Raw genomic sequence first — 18322 nt, 5'->3', positions numbered from 1 at the left:
CATCAAGTGGCCCCATTAAATGGAATGCACAGGAGCCACCCTGTAATGCATGGAAATAGATACGGCAATGTACAAATACATATTTCAATACAATATCATTTACCTATTGATATGGATCCACCAAGGACAAACTGATCCCTTTCTTCAGCGACTATGAGCTTGTTGATGAAATGTCTGTCAATGAACTTATCATTGACACACAATGCCAAGATGCCCAGGCTGTACTGATAATAGCTTGTCAATGGGCCACCATTTAGCACTGCAAAAATGGAATAAGAAAGATGAATTTACTTAGCAGTAATTAAATATGGCTAGTAGTTCAGCACTCTAGTCATGCAGTTCTGGTGTCCACGGTTAAGCTAGTACATATGGTGGATTAAACTTGGCGGAGGTAAGCATTAAGGACTCGTCCCTCCCTCCTCTCCCAATTAAGATCTGGCATGCTGGATCTTTTAGTTCGATAACTAAATCACCTCTGAACACATTCTTCTCCTACTCAGTCCATCAACTAAAAGCCATTTCGTAACAGGCCATGCGTCGTTCCTCCCCCCCCCCCCTAGATGGCCACAGATGCCTCTAGGCTAGCGCCACATCCATACAGCGCTGCTGTGTATTCCGTTACATTTACAATGCTTGACTAATCCATAAGTCATGTCAATACCTGCACTCACAGTAAAAACAGCAATAAAAGAAAGTGATGTAAGTGCTACTCCTATGCAATACAATAAAGACATTTGCTAATCTAAAGCCCCGTCTACACGAGGCGATCCGGCGGCTCGATTAGCCGCCGGATCGCCTCTTGCGCGTACCCGCCGCGTCCCCGCTCGCCCGCGCGTGCGTCAGATTCGATCCGCCCTCGTCCCCGCGCCGCTTATCTTCCGTTTGACTCCCTGCCATTGTCCCCTTGTGGGGAACGAGCAGGGAATCGGCGGCGGCAAAATCGGACCTGACGGATCTTATCAATCGAACCGCATCAGCGGCTCGATTGATAAGGAACATCGCTCCGTGTAGCCGGAGCTTAAGTGTTCCAAGTATCCTTAAGTTGGATAATCAACTAAAGACATAGAACAACACTTAGAGTTATGACACTTCCTAGGAAACTAGGTGGGTTGGGAATTCCCTGTATACTATCAATATATCATGCCTGCAATATTGAAATTTCCAAATCTTGGTGGTATAAATCAACAGACGTCCCTCTATGGGCCCAACTGGAGAGCAATTTTGTAAAAGGAGATCTGAGTGACTTCCTAGTGACACTTAATTCAACAATCAAAACAAGACATTATGAGCTCGATTCACCAAGCGGTGCAAAGTGTTTGCACGCTGGTGAAAAGGCCCTTATCACGCCTAAACTCACTTTAGGCATGATAAGAAGAAACTCGCGCGAAGTTACGGGGCGTACGTGCGTACGCGCGTAAGCGCGCCCTGGCACTTCGCGCGAAGCTCCCATTAAGCCCTATGGGACTTTGCGCGCGCGCACTTACGCGCGGTAACTTCGCGCGATAAAGAGCACAAATCGGCGATAACTCAGTGTTGCACTGCTTATCACGCCTAAAGTCTTTTAGGCGTGATAAGTGAGTTATCAACGCTTTGTGAATCAGGCTCTATATATCCCACTTTGCAAGCCACAGTGGCATCCTGGCGATATTTACTCAAAAGCCATACAATACCCCCAAAGCTCCCCTTAACATTGATTCCCTTCCTTGTAGACAACATTAACCTGACTCACTGGACTAGTACTAAAATCCCAGATATCACAGACTTACTTATTAATGGGTAAGTAAAACATTTCCCCCAATTACAAAAGGAGCTTTCCTTGCCCGCATCTAAATTTCTCTCTTAGGGCCAACTCAAACAACTCTGACACTCTATACAAGGCAATATATCCTCATTCCCTAAAGCTATATCCCAATTTGTTAGAGTAACAACACCAAAACATAAAGGCATCTCCTTGTGCTACATGTACATCCTTGGATCTTCTGATAATTGTATTTTAAAATATGTGAAATATTGGTCCTATGAGTTAAAAGTAGATATTTCGGTGGATCAAGTACGATTAGCATTATTACAGGTAACTAAATACTCAAAATGTAATACCCACTGGGAAACACTTCAGAAAATCCTACTACATTGGTACTCCACTACTTCTCGCCTATCCAAATTCAAAGATGGCCCTTCCTCAGAATGTTGGAGAAACTGCAACTTTCTAGGGACACTACCTCACATATTTTGGTACTGTAAACCAATCCAGACCCTTTGGAAAGCAGTAAACTCTTTTATCTCAACTACCATTTGGTCATCTTTTCAGCTAACCCCACAACTTGTGGTACTACATGTGGGACTTGATAATATACCAACTCCACAGAGATTGGAAATCACTCAAGTACTTTGTATTACTCGTCACCTGATTGCATCCAACTGGCGTACAACCGCTACCCCCTACGCTACCGCAAATCACTGCCCAATTCCCAATGAACTTGAACATGGAGAAGAAACTGCGCCACACTATTGACTAACCAACCTGCTGATGATCCTTGAATATTCTCTCAAATTCTGTCCTACTGGAGTATATGGAATCTCATATCCAATATAGCAACAGATAATGTTCCTAGTTATTAATATGTTTGTGTTTGAAAAATGTACATAATGTTTGCAACTAACATCTATTCTGCCTAAAAGCATTCTAATGTCAAAGCAATGTTGAATTTGTATTTCCTTTTGAATGGTACTGTATGCATATCTTTTTGGCAAATAAAAACTAATGTTTTAAAAATAAATAAATAAATAAAAAAAGTTGGTTTATCAACTGATAGTACAAACTTTTGCTGAAGAGAAGAAGTTTCTTCTAACAGTCAGGGCCCGTTTCCACTATCACGAATTCGCATGCGTTGCCCGCATGCGAATTCGCATAGCCAGTACAAGTGGATGGGACTGTTTCCACTTGTCCGTTTTCCTGAACGTTTTTCTGTGCAGAAAAAATCTGCATGCTAGGGCTCTCAGAATTCGCCTACGTGTGGAATGCAGGCGAATCGCACGCAATGTATTTAATAGGGAAATCGCATGCGTTTTCCCCATGCGTTTTTTGCCGCGAATTCGCATGCGATTTCGCATAGGTACCCATGTTAATTCACACAGGCAGTGACATGGTTAAAATCGCATCACCCTAACCTATGCGAAATCGCGGCAAAAAACGCATGCGGAATCGCACCCGCATGCGATTTGCCTGCGGTGATTCGCCGGCGATTCCGCAACGCTATAGTGGAAACGGACCCTCGGTCTTACAGAGTTCACAAAACTTGGTGGCTAATAATACAAGAGACTCGTCCACATGGCTCTAACATTGATCCATACACGCATTCCATAATTATGTCTCAATAAGGATAGAAAGGTGTTAATCTCGGAGCATGAATTTTGGACGCCAGAGGTTAATGGATGATTTAAGGTGCTAATGCAAATATCAGCTATAAGGTGCTAATGCAAATATCAGCTATAAGGTGCTAATGCAAATATCAGCTATAGAGCGCCCAAAGCAGAAAATTGGGTGTGCGATAATTATCGCTTTTGAAATGTTTTATCGGTTTAAAAATTAGAATGTTATAGTTTTGAGGTGCTAATGGGATAACCAGCAGTGCTCCTCCACAGGCGTTAGTAACAGTAAAATGACCATGTGCTTCCTTTACGCAGTTGTTGCATCTGGCCAATTGATTCTTAACTTCAAACTGGAGGTTAAACAGTAGGGTATGTAATGAAAACACTCCATATTACCATTTAAGAAAAACTTCAGAACTTACCCCACTGCAGGGAAAGGGATGATGATCACACTGGTTTAGGGAAAATACTGGAATATTCATAGGAAAACATTTCAGCTTTGAACAGTGCAAGTTACGGTGTGATGCTAAGCAGTGAACAAAGCCTGCAATTCAAATCAAATCCATAGCTTAATTATCTAAAGGCAGTGGTGTAACTAAAGAGCCTGAGGCCCCAGTGCGAGTGTTACATGGGGCCCCAAGAACTCTATTGATATGGAGCCCAAAAACCTATCAAGGACAGCTGGAGTGTCATAGAGGTGTATTAGAGTAACAAAACAGTTTGGTAAGGATTACCACCATGCAGTGCACATATAGAGGTGTTCATTACCAGCATAGCACCAATGAAAAGCTAATCAGATGGAGGCGGGTCCCTAATCGGCCCCTCTACTCCAGGGACCCCGGTGCAGTCGCAACCTCTGCATTCCCTATTGCTACGCCACTGTACTAAAGAGGATTTTGTTTTATTACAGGAGCCCTGTAATTCTACGTGTTACCTGCACACGGCTATATGTCTGTATGGGTATATTATAAGTATATTTATTATATACATTTCATATATTAAGTAGTTATTATGCTCCAAGTTACTTACCTATACTTTCTTTTTCTTTGAGGAGATGATTTTTCAGGCGTGCAATTAACTTGCTTTGCATAAGTGCATCGGTTTTCTCACAGGAGGCCCTTTGTGCCATTAGGTGTAGAGCTACCAGTCCTGTTTTTAGCTCATCATCACTATCGACATTCAAGTTGCTATGAAGATATTATATAATGTACAATTTAATTAAGTCATATACATGACAGAAACAAGGGGTCAGATTCACTAAACCTTACTGTGCACTTGTTACACTCCCTAATCCGGGCGTTTATCAAGTGCATCCAAGCGAGTAGGTGTATTTCTGCTTTTATTTCTGTTTATAGCCTTGGATGTGTGGGTTTCATGGCTCATGCACATGTGTGAATGGCGCCAAGTTTGAATTTTGTATATAAGGATGCTGCGTGTTGCCACCCAGTGGTGTTACTTCTGAGCAGCTTGATGCTAGTGCCACTAGAACAAGTTCTTTAGCATTTGTGACCCTGCTAGTCCTGCCTTTGTGGTGTCCCCCATATTCTGTTGCCGAAGTTGTTTGAGCGGGATTCAGCCTGAGTGCCGCCTGCCCGGACCTTGGCCTGTTTACTGACTTCTGCACAATGGCTGCCTCTCTTGACCTCAGTCTAAATACCAACTTTGCTTGTCTGCCACGAATTCTTGACCCATGGCCTATATACCTTATTGTCCTCATCTGTGCCCTCCCACTGCAAACTAAGTTGTTCTCTTTGCCTCCAGAGGGCAATCTCAGGGGCCACAATCTGCCACAATCTGATGGTTACTAGGTATCAAAGCTGTCTGTTTCCCACTAGGGGCCCATCATCCCTTGGTGCTCTGGTAGACCTATAGCCACTTAGACTTCATGTCCTGGGAGACCGCATGCCTACAATTGGTCTCAGGCACACCTGTTTGTAACAGAGCTGATAGCGCACATAACGTTTAGCGGGTGTTACAAAAATTGCATAACACACGATACAATTGTGTAATGCACGCATATATTGAGCCTTTTGCATGTGTCATTGGCTGGCTGGGTTAGTCCATAACTCCAGCAATAGGTGCAATATTACATAGTGTATATTATGTGAGTCAACCAGTAATGCACAAAATAGGTGCAACATACATGTTGCATGCATTACAAGACTTGCATAATTTGTGTAAAATCTGGTAAACAATACATGCGCTACCAGCGCACAGTAAAATTTTGTGAATCTGGTCCAAGATGTCAAACAACAACAATGCATTCAATGGTATATCTACTGTATAAATGAGAGTACACGGTGCAAAGCAAATCTGCCTTTATTCACCTGCTGCTAAGGGCCAGAGTAAATGGCTTCAGTCTCTGATGGTACTCTTTTTCTTTTTCCAAATTGTGATCTTCAGAGAGACGAAGTCCAATATAGACACTGGGATTGGCATCCTGAGTGACATCAAGTGTTTTTCTCAGTAGTTTTCGATTTAAGGACTTAATAAAATGATTATGCCCTTCTGGAATTTCTTTATATAAATTAAAAAGAAGAGACAGTAAGCACTTAAAGTTAGCAAAATCTTGTCAAAGAACACATCTGCTATGTTATACAATATCATACTCGTAAATGTATCTGTAGAGCACAACTGAAAGTAAAACTTAAGTGAAAATACACTAATGAGATACACAACTGAATCTATCCTCCCACTCCTAAAATAATTTTATGGCTGTAGTTCCTGGTCAGTGAGGGACGATATAGTCTGACTGGGTCCCAACTGGAGAAAAATCAGTTGCATAGCTGAATATTAACCCTTTCAGGCAGAGAAAGAAGAAAAGCAACACACCATATTTACTTGTTTGCTTGGCACTGTACATACAGTACACGTCTCTCATCATGCAATATGTCAATTGAGATTCCCTTGAAGTTAGAGGGATATGGAGGCTGACATATTTATTTATTTTTAAACAATAGCAGTTTCCTGGCAGTCCTGCTGATCTTTTATGCATCAGTCATGTCTGAATCCAAGACCTGAAACAAGCATGCGGCTCATCCAGTCAGACTTCTGTCAAACATCTGATCTGCAGACTTGTTCAGAGCCTATGGATAAAAGTGTTAGAGGATCAGCAGGACAGCCAGGTAATCTGCATTGTTTAAAAAGGAATAATAGGTCAGCCTCCATATCCTATCTTCAGGTGTGTCCTCCATATCCTTCTCACTTCAGGTGTGTTTTAATGTATAACTGGCCAGTGCTTTGCTGAAAGACAGTCAGTATACCAAAATTGGATGACTTTAATCTAGCTTGTTTATGGGCCTTTAGCTGCAACCACACGATGCAGCACAGAGAGTAGTTATATTTAGCAGTCACCGCAAAATGCAGCACGGAGAGTAGTTGTATTTAGCAGTCACTGCATGATGCAGCACAGAGAGCAGGCCTGGATTTACATCACAGGAGCCTATAGGCACAGATGTCCTGGTACCCTAGTCTTTGCCCTCTACAGACCCTCAAACCCTCGCGGAACCACACCAAAGCATAAATGTGCTGGCTGACCCAGTTGTCACTTCTCCCTTACTTTCCTTGCCAGTCATAGCTACAGGTGTCCCTTAGCATTAGGTATCGAGGAACCCTACTAAGAAGCTAGTGGTGCCCCGAACTGAAGGGAGATCTCGTCAGTGAAATGCAGAGAGCAGGGTGAGTAACCTCTCAATTACACTCTGCTTGGGACTCTACATAGGGAAGCAGGGAGGCACTAGGGGAGGGGAGTGAGCCTCCTTTCCATCATCAGGCGCCTGTAGGCATGTGCCTACAGTGCCTTATGGTAAATCCGGCCCTGACAGAGAGTAGTTATATTTAGCAGTCACCGCATGATGCAGCACAGAGAGTAGTTATATTTAGCAGTCACCGCATGATGCAGCACAGAGAGTAGTTATATACTTAGAATCTCGATCAGAACCATACTTCTGATCCCGTATTGTTCTGATCCAGCTCTGAAATATGCCTGAAGAAGAAACTTAAAGTTTCAAAAGCTTGCAAAGAAATCTTGTACAGTTAGTATCACCTAAACAACTTTTGTTGTTATATCTTCAGATTCTCTCCATGACTAATACCGGACCACACGCAACTAGTTATATTTAATTTGAGGAATGTGTGGTCTACCGGCACTACGAGATATGCAGTCCTTTCACTGGAGACGGGAGGTATCGAACATCCAGACACCACCTTGATTAGGAAGACCGCGTGTTCATGATGCTAATGACAGATGTATAAAACATGGATCATTGAGAAAAGAAAACAGGTTCCATCAGGCACTGCAGTTGATTTGTATTTATTAGGGTTCAAACGTAATGTGAATTCCTTGTATTCATAGGTAGGTGCATAAGTCATAAGCAAAACAACTTGTGCTAAGATGACAATGTCAACATTTCTGTATACGATAGATGTCCTACCATATCAGAGGGTGGTGGGTGCAGGGCAAAACCGGTAGCCTAACGGCCGTTTCGCTCAGCGGGGCTTGTTCCGAGGCTGATCCACACCATTACACATAAAACACTGGGTTTTATTTCCTGTATCACGTGTTGGGGGCGGGTTACGCGATGACGTGCGCGATAACTCCGTATGCGTAAAGACGTATGCGTCAAACAGAAAAATATGCGTCCTATGAAAAAGAAGTATCCCGATAAAGCGTAATAAGCTACGCGTCAGCGTAGACCATGCGTCTCACTGTGGGATGCACGCTGACGCGTAACCACGTACATTGAATGCCTCCAAACACTGCACACAGATTCTCAATAGCTTTCACCATAAAAAATCTATGCGCAACGCCGGATCTCCCTATCTACACCCCCCCAGGGCATTTGGTGTAGACTGCGAATAGTCTCTGCACTGTTTCTACTTCCTGATTCATAGAAGCAGACACAGTGTTAACATGCTGTGCATTTCTCTGTTTTCCTTGTCCTGTGCAAGAGTTCAGGTCCACTTTAAAGTTGTGATTTCACCTTTTATTTTGGAAGAGATCTGGAAAACCCAGGAAAAAACTTGGAGCCGTAATGTCATCTACAGTGAAGTTCACAAAAAAAATCAAACATCTCTGTACATGTATTTTACTCACCATATAGTTGTACTTGAACAATAAACACTTGCACCAAAATAACCAATGTGGGCCAGCTGAGAGCCATTACCTGAAAAAAGAAATGCCCATGTCAATAAAATAACTATATACTGCAATTATGTTTTCTGCATGGTAACAAGTGATCCGAAAGATTTTAAAAGGATAATAATGGTAGCTACCATACCTCAGTTATTTTTTTACCATTGTGCTCAGTTTGTGAAAGGGTTAGAATTCCTCATGTTTTTATTTCTGTACCTGATGCCCTTACTGATACTGGAAAGGTCAAAGGAATTAAGCTGTGGTATTCAACACTGGTAAAAGACAAAAAGACAAACACCCGGCAACCGGGAGCCCGATCTGGTGTAATACCCTCTTAGTTGGTTCGACGTGAAAAGAAATCTATTGCCAATATACTTACAAGGGTGGGTTGCTCCCAAGAGGCAACCACTCGTATCTGCAGGTGGAGAAATACCGTCTCCACTCGGCCTTTTCTGTAGTTCCACGGTCGCAACTCCAAAAATGAAAATATATATTTCCGACTCTCCAGATGAGAGAGAACGAAAATGTCCTACTAGGTAGGATATGATTGGTAAATTTGGAAGGTTGGAGGCGCCCAATTGGAAACAAGGCTAGATCTTCAAATCGAGGAAGATCACGATTAAAAAAAGGTGTTTTTTTAGGAAAATAAAATCAAAGTTTCTTAAAAAATGCGATAAAATATATGCAATAAAATATAGTTTCATTTATTGAATGCGATCAGCACTACGACAACGCGTTTCTCGGCGTAAGCCGCTTCCTCAGGTTAAGTGAGTGAGCCACAGGCGCATCCGGACTTTTAGACAGCCACATAGCCGGCACTCACTTGACCTGAGGAAGCGGCTTACGCCGAGAAACGCGTTGTCGTAGTGCTGATCGCATTCAATAAATGAAACTATATTTTATTGCATATATTTTATCGCATTTTTTAAGAAACTTTGATTTTATTTTCCTAAAAAAACACCTTTTTTTAATCGTGATCTTCCTCGAATTGAAGATCTAGCCTTGTTTCCAATTGGGCGCCTCCAACCTTCCAAATTTACTAAGCTGTGGTATATTTCTCAAGGGAAAAACAAACTACAATGAGATCCACTCAAGCCTTCTACCTATTTCCCATTTTATCCAAAACTAAAAGAAAAATGTCTGGAGTCTAACTTCATATGCATATAAATAACGTATGTTAAAAGTGTAACTACAGTACCCTTTTATTAGACATTTAATTACAAATGTTACACAAACTTTTTTTTTTATTTGGAATTATGGCTGGTTAACACTATAAAAAAAGCCATTCTTGTTAGTAAAAAAAAAATCTTTCAATTTCTTTTTGCAGCCAGCAATAAATTTCCAAAACTGTGTAAGCCAAGATAGCATTACTTTTCTGGTCTGGAATATGTACTCTGTTGCACTAGTTTTCACTCCAAACAGCCCAGGTACTTTCTGCACGAGTAATCAGCTGCACAGACCACGATTGATTGTGGCCCATTTCTCACACTTGCACAAAGTGAATGGTCATCAGGAATCTCAGAGTCTGTAACAATCATTGTGGAGGTGCTAAACATATTAATTCAAATATGCAGTACAGCATAATACAAAGTAGGCACTTTTAAATAATATGCATCATTTATCCTTACAATCCTTATCCTTAAAGAAAACCTGAACTGAAAATTAAAAGTCAAAATAAGCATACACACGTCATACTTACCTCCCGTGTAGTCTACTCCTCAATCTCTTTCTCCTCTCCTGCGTCCTGTATGTCCATTGTGATCAATGGAATTCTCCGTCCTCCATTTTGAAAATGGCCATTACCCCATAACCGCTTTCTGGTCAGCACACTGTTAAACTGTAACATCGTCCCCTTGAGCCATAGGGAAACATGGACATTACCGGGCATATCAGTTGTCCACTCAGCTATAACTGACAGCAACTGATAAATAACTGACAGCAACTGATATATTTCAATTCTGACAAAATGTTGTCAGAACTGGAAGGGATCACTGTCAGAAGAAAATGGTGAGCGTCTGAGAGGAAATGATGGCAAGGTAACTATTTAATGTTCATTTTAAGTTACCGTACCTCATGTGTTTATTTTAAATAATTTTACTCAGTACAGGTTCTCTTTAAGGTGAATGAAGGGATTATTGTGGAATTTCACTTTCCTCCCTTGTTGCAGTATGCAGATTGGTGCAGGGGACCTCATAGAATCATTGTAGAAATGGGGAGAATTATTGCATAAACAGGGGGAGATGGGGAGAGGGCGCACTGACTAATTAAAATGCATATGACTTTCCACAATAAAAAAAAGAATCCCTGTAATAGAGGCCCCCACCACATATGAGTAATAGCAAAAATGTATTAATGGTTCAATAATTAACAAATTTATAGCCAATATCTCACAAAAAAGGTCAATTACCGTAATAAGTAAGTTATGCGTTTTTAATTACCGTTCATCACGGCAGATAGGCTGATCTGCAGATTTGCCCCTCATCCCCACAAACTTTTGGCCTAAAAAATGGATGAAATGCGGTGACCTCCCAGTTAGCCGACCCGCGATGATCCCCCATAGCCCCCCATGCAGCGTGCCACTGGATGCAGAGCACCCGATGGAGCATGCTGATGAATTCATAGCTATCTTGCTTCAGCTTTCATCTTCACTTCTCCCTGGCAGCTTCTGGACTGGCTACTAGCGCTCCAGGTTCCCTGTCATGTGACTGCAGCGAGCCAGAAGATGCAGGCTGGAGTGAGGAGAGGGAGCTATGCATTCTGGCGCCCCACACATAGTATATCACCTACAGATAAGCCCACTCCCCACTTTACGCCCAAAATGTTGCTGTAAAAAGTTGACTTATCTGTGGTGATGTATGATAAAAGTAATACATTGCTTTTAACCTATCTTTTAAACACTTTCATTTTGAAGTTATGAGTTATGAATTAGGCAGCTTATCCATCTGATCTGATCTTGATTTTAGTTTCGAATCGATCAAAATTAAGATCAATCGATGCAGCTCCCTGCGTCACAGATAACCGACCGATTCGATCACAGTGATCGAAACTGCCAGTAAAAATTGATGCATGTATGGCCTGCTTTAATCAGATTTTTCCTGAAGAAAGACTTCTCAATATTGATCAATGGAAGGTGGTGTACAGTACAGCTACTTCACAATCTTCTATTGTTCAGTAATGAATCCAGATGAAGCCTCTATCATATATATAGTGGATGGTCACTCATTACCTGATCAGCACTCTACAAATGAGACAAATCACAGATTTGTGTGACATGTTATAATTATCACTCACAGACATGGGCAGTATGGGAACAGGAAGGGATGGCGGGGTCTGTTCCATGACTTGCATCAAATCTTTAATCATTTGATGAGCCATTAGATGTTAAAGAGGAACTGTAACCAATGATTAAACTTCATCCCAATCAGGAGCAGATTCCCCCTTTCCCATGAGAAATCTTTAACTTTTCTCAAATAGCTCATCAAGGGCTCTGTGTGGCTAGTATTGTGGTGAAACACCTCCCACGTGTGATGTCAGCACCTAGGTCCTGACATCACACTGTGGGAGCCTTGTTGCAGTGTGGCAAATAACAGCTGTTTCCGACTGCCTAGCAACCAGTATTTCCCTCTATCCATATGTATATCCATAAAAATGAAACAACCCAATCAAATTGTTAGGGGGTGTAGTTATAGATAATGGCAGTTGGTGCTGTCTGTTTTTTTATGTCTGCCAGTAGTAAAGATGATTACGTGCAAGCTGAATGTGGCTCAAACAATATGAACAAATTATATGGCGAATATCAATCATTTCTTGATCTCTCTTCTATTTTTTTACTTCTAACTTTGCAATGTATTGATTTATTTTTTTCTCCTTTTCGCTACAGTTCCTCTTTAATGCGGACCTGAACTCAGAACTTCCTCTTTTTCTTTGTTGCAGCTGATATAAATCCTGCAACAAATCTGCATAGAAGCAGGCATATTAACATCCTGTGTTTACCAATTAGATTTCAGCCGTGGGAGTCAGCTGACACAGCCAAGGGGTCAAATTACAACTTGTGCTTAGTTACAGATGAGTGGGAATTAGACATGCTATACTGTCTGCATTTCTCTATGCTTTCCTTCTGTCCTGTGTAAGAGTTCAGGTGCACTCTTCTCCCAACAATACAGGAGAAACAGTGCATGCATATTTGTACAGCTGATCGGAACAGTGTGAGCCCCGGGCACATCAGCAAGAGGAAGTTGCTTGAGAACACCCAGTCAAACAAAAGAGCCATTGTACATTGTGTATCTCTGACCAATCTATCAGTGAACTACATTTTCGGACTCAGCATTATTTTATGATAGGTACACACCATACAATTTTATGGCAGATTTACCTGCCAGATCGATTATTTCCAACATGTCCAATCTGAATTTCGATAGATTTTTTTTTATTTTCCAATTTTTTTTATTGTTTTTTCAATTTCCTTTATTGATTTTCATAGAACTGAACGAAAATCGATCGAAAAAAAAAAGATTGAAAAACGATTTTTAAAAATCAGAAAATCAACCAGAATTCAGATCGGACATGTTGGAAATAATCGATCTGGCAGGTAAATCTGCCAGAAAATTGTATGGTGTGTACCTAGCATTAGGTCTTTGTGTACAGTGTACATGTAGCCTGCTGCTAAAAGGGAACCACATAGGGCCATTTATTAGCGTCCGCAGCATAAACATCCAGCTAGGGAACCAAATGATCCCGCATAGCATGAAGACAGCTTGCTGCACAATTGTCATTTAAACATTTTGAACACTCGACAGTGATGAACGAACACATGCATCCCGTTCTCATTCCACCTTCCAGAAGTCACTCTATCATGTGCTGCTGCATCATCCCTCTTCCCCATAGCTACAGGCAGCAGTTAAGGTGCCCACTAATGACATAATCTTGATTTTACAATCTTATTGCTTCTATGTAATATAAGGGACTACCTAAAGTATCCACTGAAAGTACATTCACTCAGTTTACTCTTCTACTACATACATTTGGTAAGATTGTACAATCAAGATTGTATGGTTAGTGGGCACCTTGAATGAAAGTGTGTGCACCTGAAGACAAATTCTCCTACAGTGCATTTAACCAGGGCTGTGGAGTCGGTACAAAAATCTTGCAACTCCAACTCCTCAGTTTCTGAAACCACGACTCCGACTCCAACCCCGGGTACCCAAAATGGCTCCGACTCCTTAGTCTAATACTTAACAGGGCTGTGGATTTTGTACAAAAATCATGCAACTCCGACTCCTCAGTTTATGAAATCAACGTCTCCAACTCCGACTCCCCAAAATTGCCCCGACTCCGACTCCTCGACTCCACAGCCCTGCATTTAACATTCATTCAACTGCTGACCAGACACCCTCCAGTGGTAAAACAATCCGCAAAAACAAACAAGAAGCAAAAAGTAGGGCACTGTCCAAGCCTGTGATTTACTGAGAGTCAGTTGCAAAAACAGCAAACAATAACTGTGGCACGCTGTATATGTTACAGCCAGAACCTGAAGTTGGCCACTTTCGGGATCTGGCCGGCTAATACGTGAAGTGGTTGATTGATGCTGTCAATTCAAGAAATACTCCTTTTGGACTTTTGCTGGTCAGAACGTGACCTGACAAGAGCCAGCCAAGCTCTGAAGAAAAGTTTTTGTGGAGCATGGCGGAGTAAACAGTACAAATTGAGCAGCGGTATCTGCATCCCCTGACTCCTCCACCTGCCCCTTGTGCCCTCTCCCGTTTCCATGAAGGAAATATATAGGGCAGCCCATTTCAATGTGCTTGTACACTTTCTGTCCCTGCTTTGTGTGTGCTTGTGGTCCCTAACTGTTATTGCAGCCTGTGTCACCGGTATTTTCTGCCATATGGGTAATGTTTTCATGCCACCACTGAACCCATGCTGTTTGCCTTTCTTTGGGACTTGGTTGGCCAGGCCGGTAATTTCACGTTTTGGCTGGCTAAGTTTGAAAACGTAAATTAATCATTGTTTCTTTGCATATTGGCCACATTAGCCAGCCACTTCGCATATTGGCCGCCCAGATCCCGAAATAACCAGACTTCGGATTCTGGCCATAAGAGATACAAAAAATTACTGGTGTGTGATGTACAAGGTGTGGAGATGTAAATGACCAACACAACAGCCATTTCGGCCAGGGAGATGTAAAACGGCTGTTGTGCCAGTCCTTCATCCCAGCACCCAAACCATGTACACAACACACTAGTAACTTTTGTATACGGTTTACTACATTAATTGTTTGTGGCTTGTAAGTGTTTAAGGGCTGGAACCCACTAGAGCATTTTTTTTTAGCGTTTAGGGATTGCTTTCAATCCATTGCAATTTCCCTAAACGCTCTGCCAATGTAAATGGTTGAGACAAATTCCACTACACCGATTGCGATAAGGCAAATCGTAGGACATGCAGCATTTTGGGAGCGTTTCCATTCTAATCTATTGTATAAGAGCAGGGAAATCGCTCACAAAATCACTTGCAAAGCGCTACCACAAATCGCCAGCGATTACGATAGCGCTTTGTAGTGGGTCCCAGGCCTCATCCTGATTTTACCTGCTGGTGGACTAAATTTGTTTCTACCAACAAACTACTGTTTGTAAGTCCTGCTTATACAAAGTGCCAAGTTTTTGTCTTTTCTCCTTTTTGATTGGGGAAGCCTAGCCACTTCTGAAACGAGTTCCACCAACAAACCAGCTATGGGGGGCCTATTTATAAAAAAAAAAATAAAAAAAAATTGCAAAACAATGAAATTAAAATGGGGTGAGACGAGTGAAAACCAGCTTTCTATACACAACTTCTATACAGTCTGTCATGTTTGCCAATTAACTGTCGCACCACCATCCATGCATGGCCTTGTCTTATCGATTTCATCACCATGGCCGGATTTCAGGCAAGGCCACATAGGCCATGGCCTAGGGCACCAGGAAAGCAAGGGGCAGGCTGTGGGCAGCAGGGTGGTAATAGCTGTTTGCCTGCTGAACATTCGTCCTGATACACAGAGTTTGCACATAGTGGTGGGTGACTACTAACAGCCGGATCTTGCATTCGGGGGAGGAAGGGGCAGCGACCGGACACAGTGATCTCTGAGCTGCCTGTCACTCACCAAACATGCTGCCCGCCAAGAAGCTTACAATATAAACCCTGCCATCAAGCCACTAACTGTCCTCAGAGGAGCTTATAATGTTATCCTTGCCATCACTTCACTAATTGTCCTCAGATGAGCCTATAATATAATCTCTGCTGTGTTTGGGGCGGAGGTTTAGGATGCTGCCGGTCGGGGGCAGCTGGTGGTGAAAGTGGCCTTGGGTGGTAAAAAGTACAAATCCGGCCCTGTTCATCACCATGAACGATGATAGCACTATGGAAACCACGTCTTATACAAAGCGTAGCCACTGTCAACCCAATCTCATCAATACGTGTTTGCACACTGAAAAGTATATCATCTACTCTCTAATCATTTGTAATGTTATGACGTCATACATAACGTGTAGTAATGTTTTCTCCCTTGCCTATGAAGTGCTGTCAAGGTGTGCCCCTGTCACATATGCCCCTCATAACAATCACATCATGTGTCCCCATATGACAATTAGCATGTGTCCACCTATAACCAGTGCTCTAGTCATGTGTCCCCCTATAACCAGTGCTCTAGTCATGTGTCCCCCTATAACCAGTGCTCTAGTCATGTGTCCACCTAGAACCAGTGCTGTAGTCATGTGTCCACCTAGAACCAGTGCTGTAGTCATGTGTCCACCTATTACCAGTGCTGTAGTCATGTGTCCACCTATAACCAGTGCTCTGGTCATGTGTCCACCTATAACCAGTGCTCTAGTCATGTGTCCACCTGTAACCAGTGCTCTAGTCATGTGTCCACCTATAACCAGTGCTGTAGTCATGTGTCCACCTATAACCAGTGCTCTAGTCATGTGTCCACCTATAACCAGTGCTCTAGTCATGTGTCCCCCTATAACCAGTGCTCTAGTCATGTGTCCCCCTATAACCAGTGCTCTAGTCATGTGTCCGCCTATAACCAGTGCTCTAGTCATGTGTCCCCCTATAACCAGTGCTCTAGTCATGTGTCCACCTATAACCAGTGCTGTAGTCATGTGTCCACCTATAACCAGTGCTCTGGTCATGTGTCCACCTATAACCAGTGCTCTAGTCATGTGTCCACCTGTAACCAGTGCTCTAGTCATGTGTCCACCTATAACCAGTGCTGTAGTCATGTGTCCACCTATAACCAGTGCTCTAGTCATGTGTCCACCTGTAACCAGTGCTCTAGTCATGTGTCCACCTATAACCAGTGCTCTAGTCATGTGTCCACCTATTACCAGTGCTCTAGTCATGTGTCCACCTATTACCAGTGCTGTAGTCATGTGTCCACCTATTACCAGTGCTCTAGTCATGTGTCCACCTGTAACCAGTGCTCTAGTCATGTGTCCACCTATAACCAGTGCTCTAGTCATGTGTCCACCTATAACCAGTGCTCTGGTCATGTGTCCACCTATAACCAGTGCTCTAGTCATGTGTCCACCTATAACCAGTGCTCTAGTCATGTGTCCACCTATAACCAGTGCTCTAGTCATGTGTCCGCCTATAACCAGTGCTCTAGTCATGTGTCCACCTATAACCAGTGCTCTAGTCATGTGTCCCCCTATAACCAGTGCTCTAGTCATGTGTCCCCCTATAACCAGTGCTCTAGTCATGTGTCCACCTATAACCAGTGCTGTAGTCATGTGTCCACCTATAACCAGTGCTCTGGTCATGTGTCCACCTATAACCAGTGCTCTAGTCATGTGTCCACCTGTAACCAGTGCTCTAGTCATGTGTCCACCTATAACCAGTGCTGTAGTCATGTGTCCACCTAGAACCAGTGCTGTAGTCATGTGTCCACCTATTACCAGTGCTGTAGTCATGTGTCCACCTATAACCAGTGCTCTGGTCATGTGTCCACCTATAACCAGTGCTCTAGTCATGTGTCCACCTGTAACCAGTGCTCTAGTCATGTGTCCACCTATAACCAGTGCTGTAGTCATGTGTCCACCTATAACCAGTGCTCTAGTCATGTGTCCACCTATAACCAGTGCTCTAGTCATGTGTCCCCCTATAACCAGTGCTCTAGTCATGTGTCCGCCTATAACCAGTGCTCTAGTCATGTGTCCGCCTATAACCAGTGCTCTAGTCATGTGTCCCCCTATAACCAGTGCTCTAGTCATGTGTCCACCTATAACCAGTGCTGTAGTCATGTGTCCACCTATAACCAGTGCTCTGGTCATGTGTCCACCTATAACCAGTGCTCTAGTCATGTGTCCACCTGTAACCAGTGCTCTAGTCATGTGTCCACCTATAACCAGTGCTGTAGTCATGTGTCCACCTATAACCAGTGCTCTAGTCATGTGTCCACCTGTAACCAGTGCTCTAGTCATGTGTCCACCTATAACCAGTGCTCTAGTCATGTGTCCACCTATTACCAGTGCTCTAGTCATGTGTCCACCTATTACCAGTGCTGTAGTCATGTGTCCACCTATTACCAGTGCTCTAGTCATGTGTCCACCTGTAACCAGTGCTCTAGTCATGTGTCCACCTATAACCAGTGCTCTAGTCATGTGTCCACCTATAACCAGTGCTCTGGTCATGTGTCCACCTATAACCAGTGCTCTAGTCATGTGTCCACCTATAACCAGTGCTCTAGTCATGTGTCCACCTATAACCAGTGCTCTAGTCATGTGTCCGCCTATAACCAGTGCTCTAGTCATGTGTCCACCTATAACCAGTGCTCTAGTCATGTGTCCC

General features: G+C 42.8%; 1 protein-coding gene across 3 annotated transcripts in view; it reads right to left on the bottom strand.

Moving 5' to 3' along the window:
* TCN2 (transcobalamin 2) overlaps positions 1–18322 on the bottom strand; it is a 48542-nt gene that overhangs the window by 15080 nt on the left and 15140 nt on the right. For all 3 annotated transcript variants that reach the window (XM_068246399.1, XM_068246394.1, XM_068246406.1), the window contains exons 2-5: positions 8465–8534; positions 5697–5886; positions 4399–4556; positions 104–259 (exon numbers count right to left, since the gene is read on the bottom strand). In XM_068246399.1, the coding sequence (XP_068102500.1) occupies positions 104–259; positions 4399–4556; positions 5697–5886; positions 8465–8531 (571 nt within the window). In that variant the 5' untranslated portion in view covers positions 8532–8534. The remainder of the gene's footprint in view (positions 1–103; positions 260–4398; positions 4557–5696; positions 5887–8464; positions 8535–18322) is intronic.

This window comes from Hyperolius riggenbachi, chromosome 1 (assembly GCF_040937935.1).
Source record: "Hyperolius riggenbachi isolate aHypRig1 chromosome 1, aHypRig1.pri, whole genome shotgun sequence".
Classification (NCBI taxonomy): domain Eukaryota; kingdom Metazoa; phylum Chordata; class Amphibia; order Anura; family Hyperoliidae; genus Hyperolius; species Hyperolius riggenbachi.
Note: the sequence above shows the minus strand (reverse complement) of the source record. Positions and strands in the feature narration are given on the sequence as shown.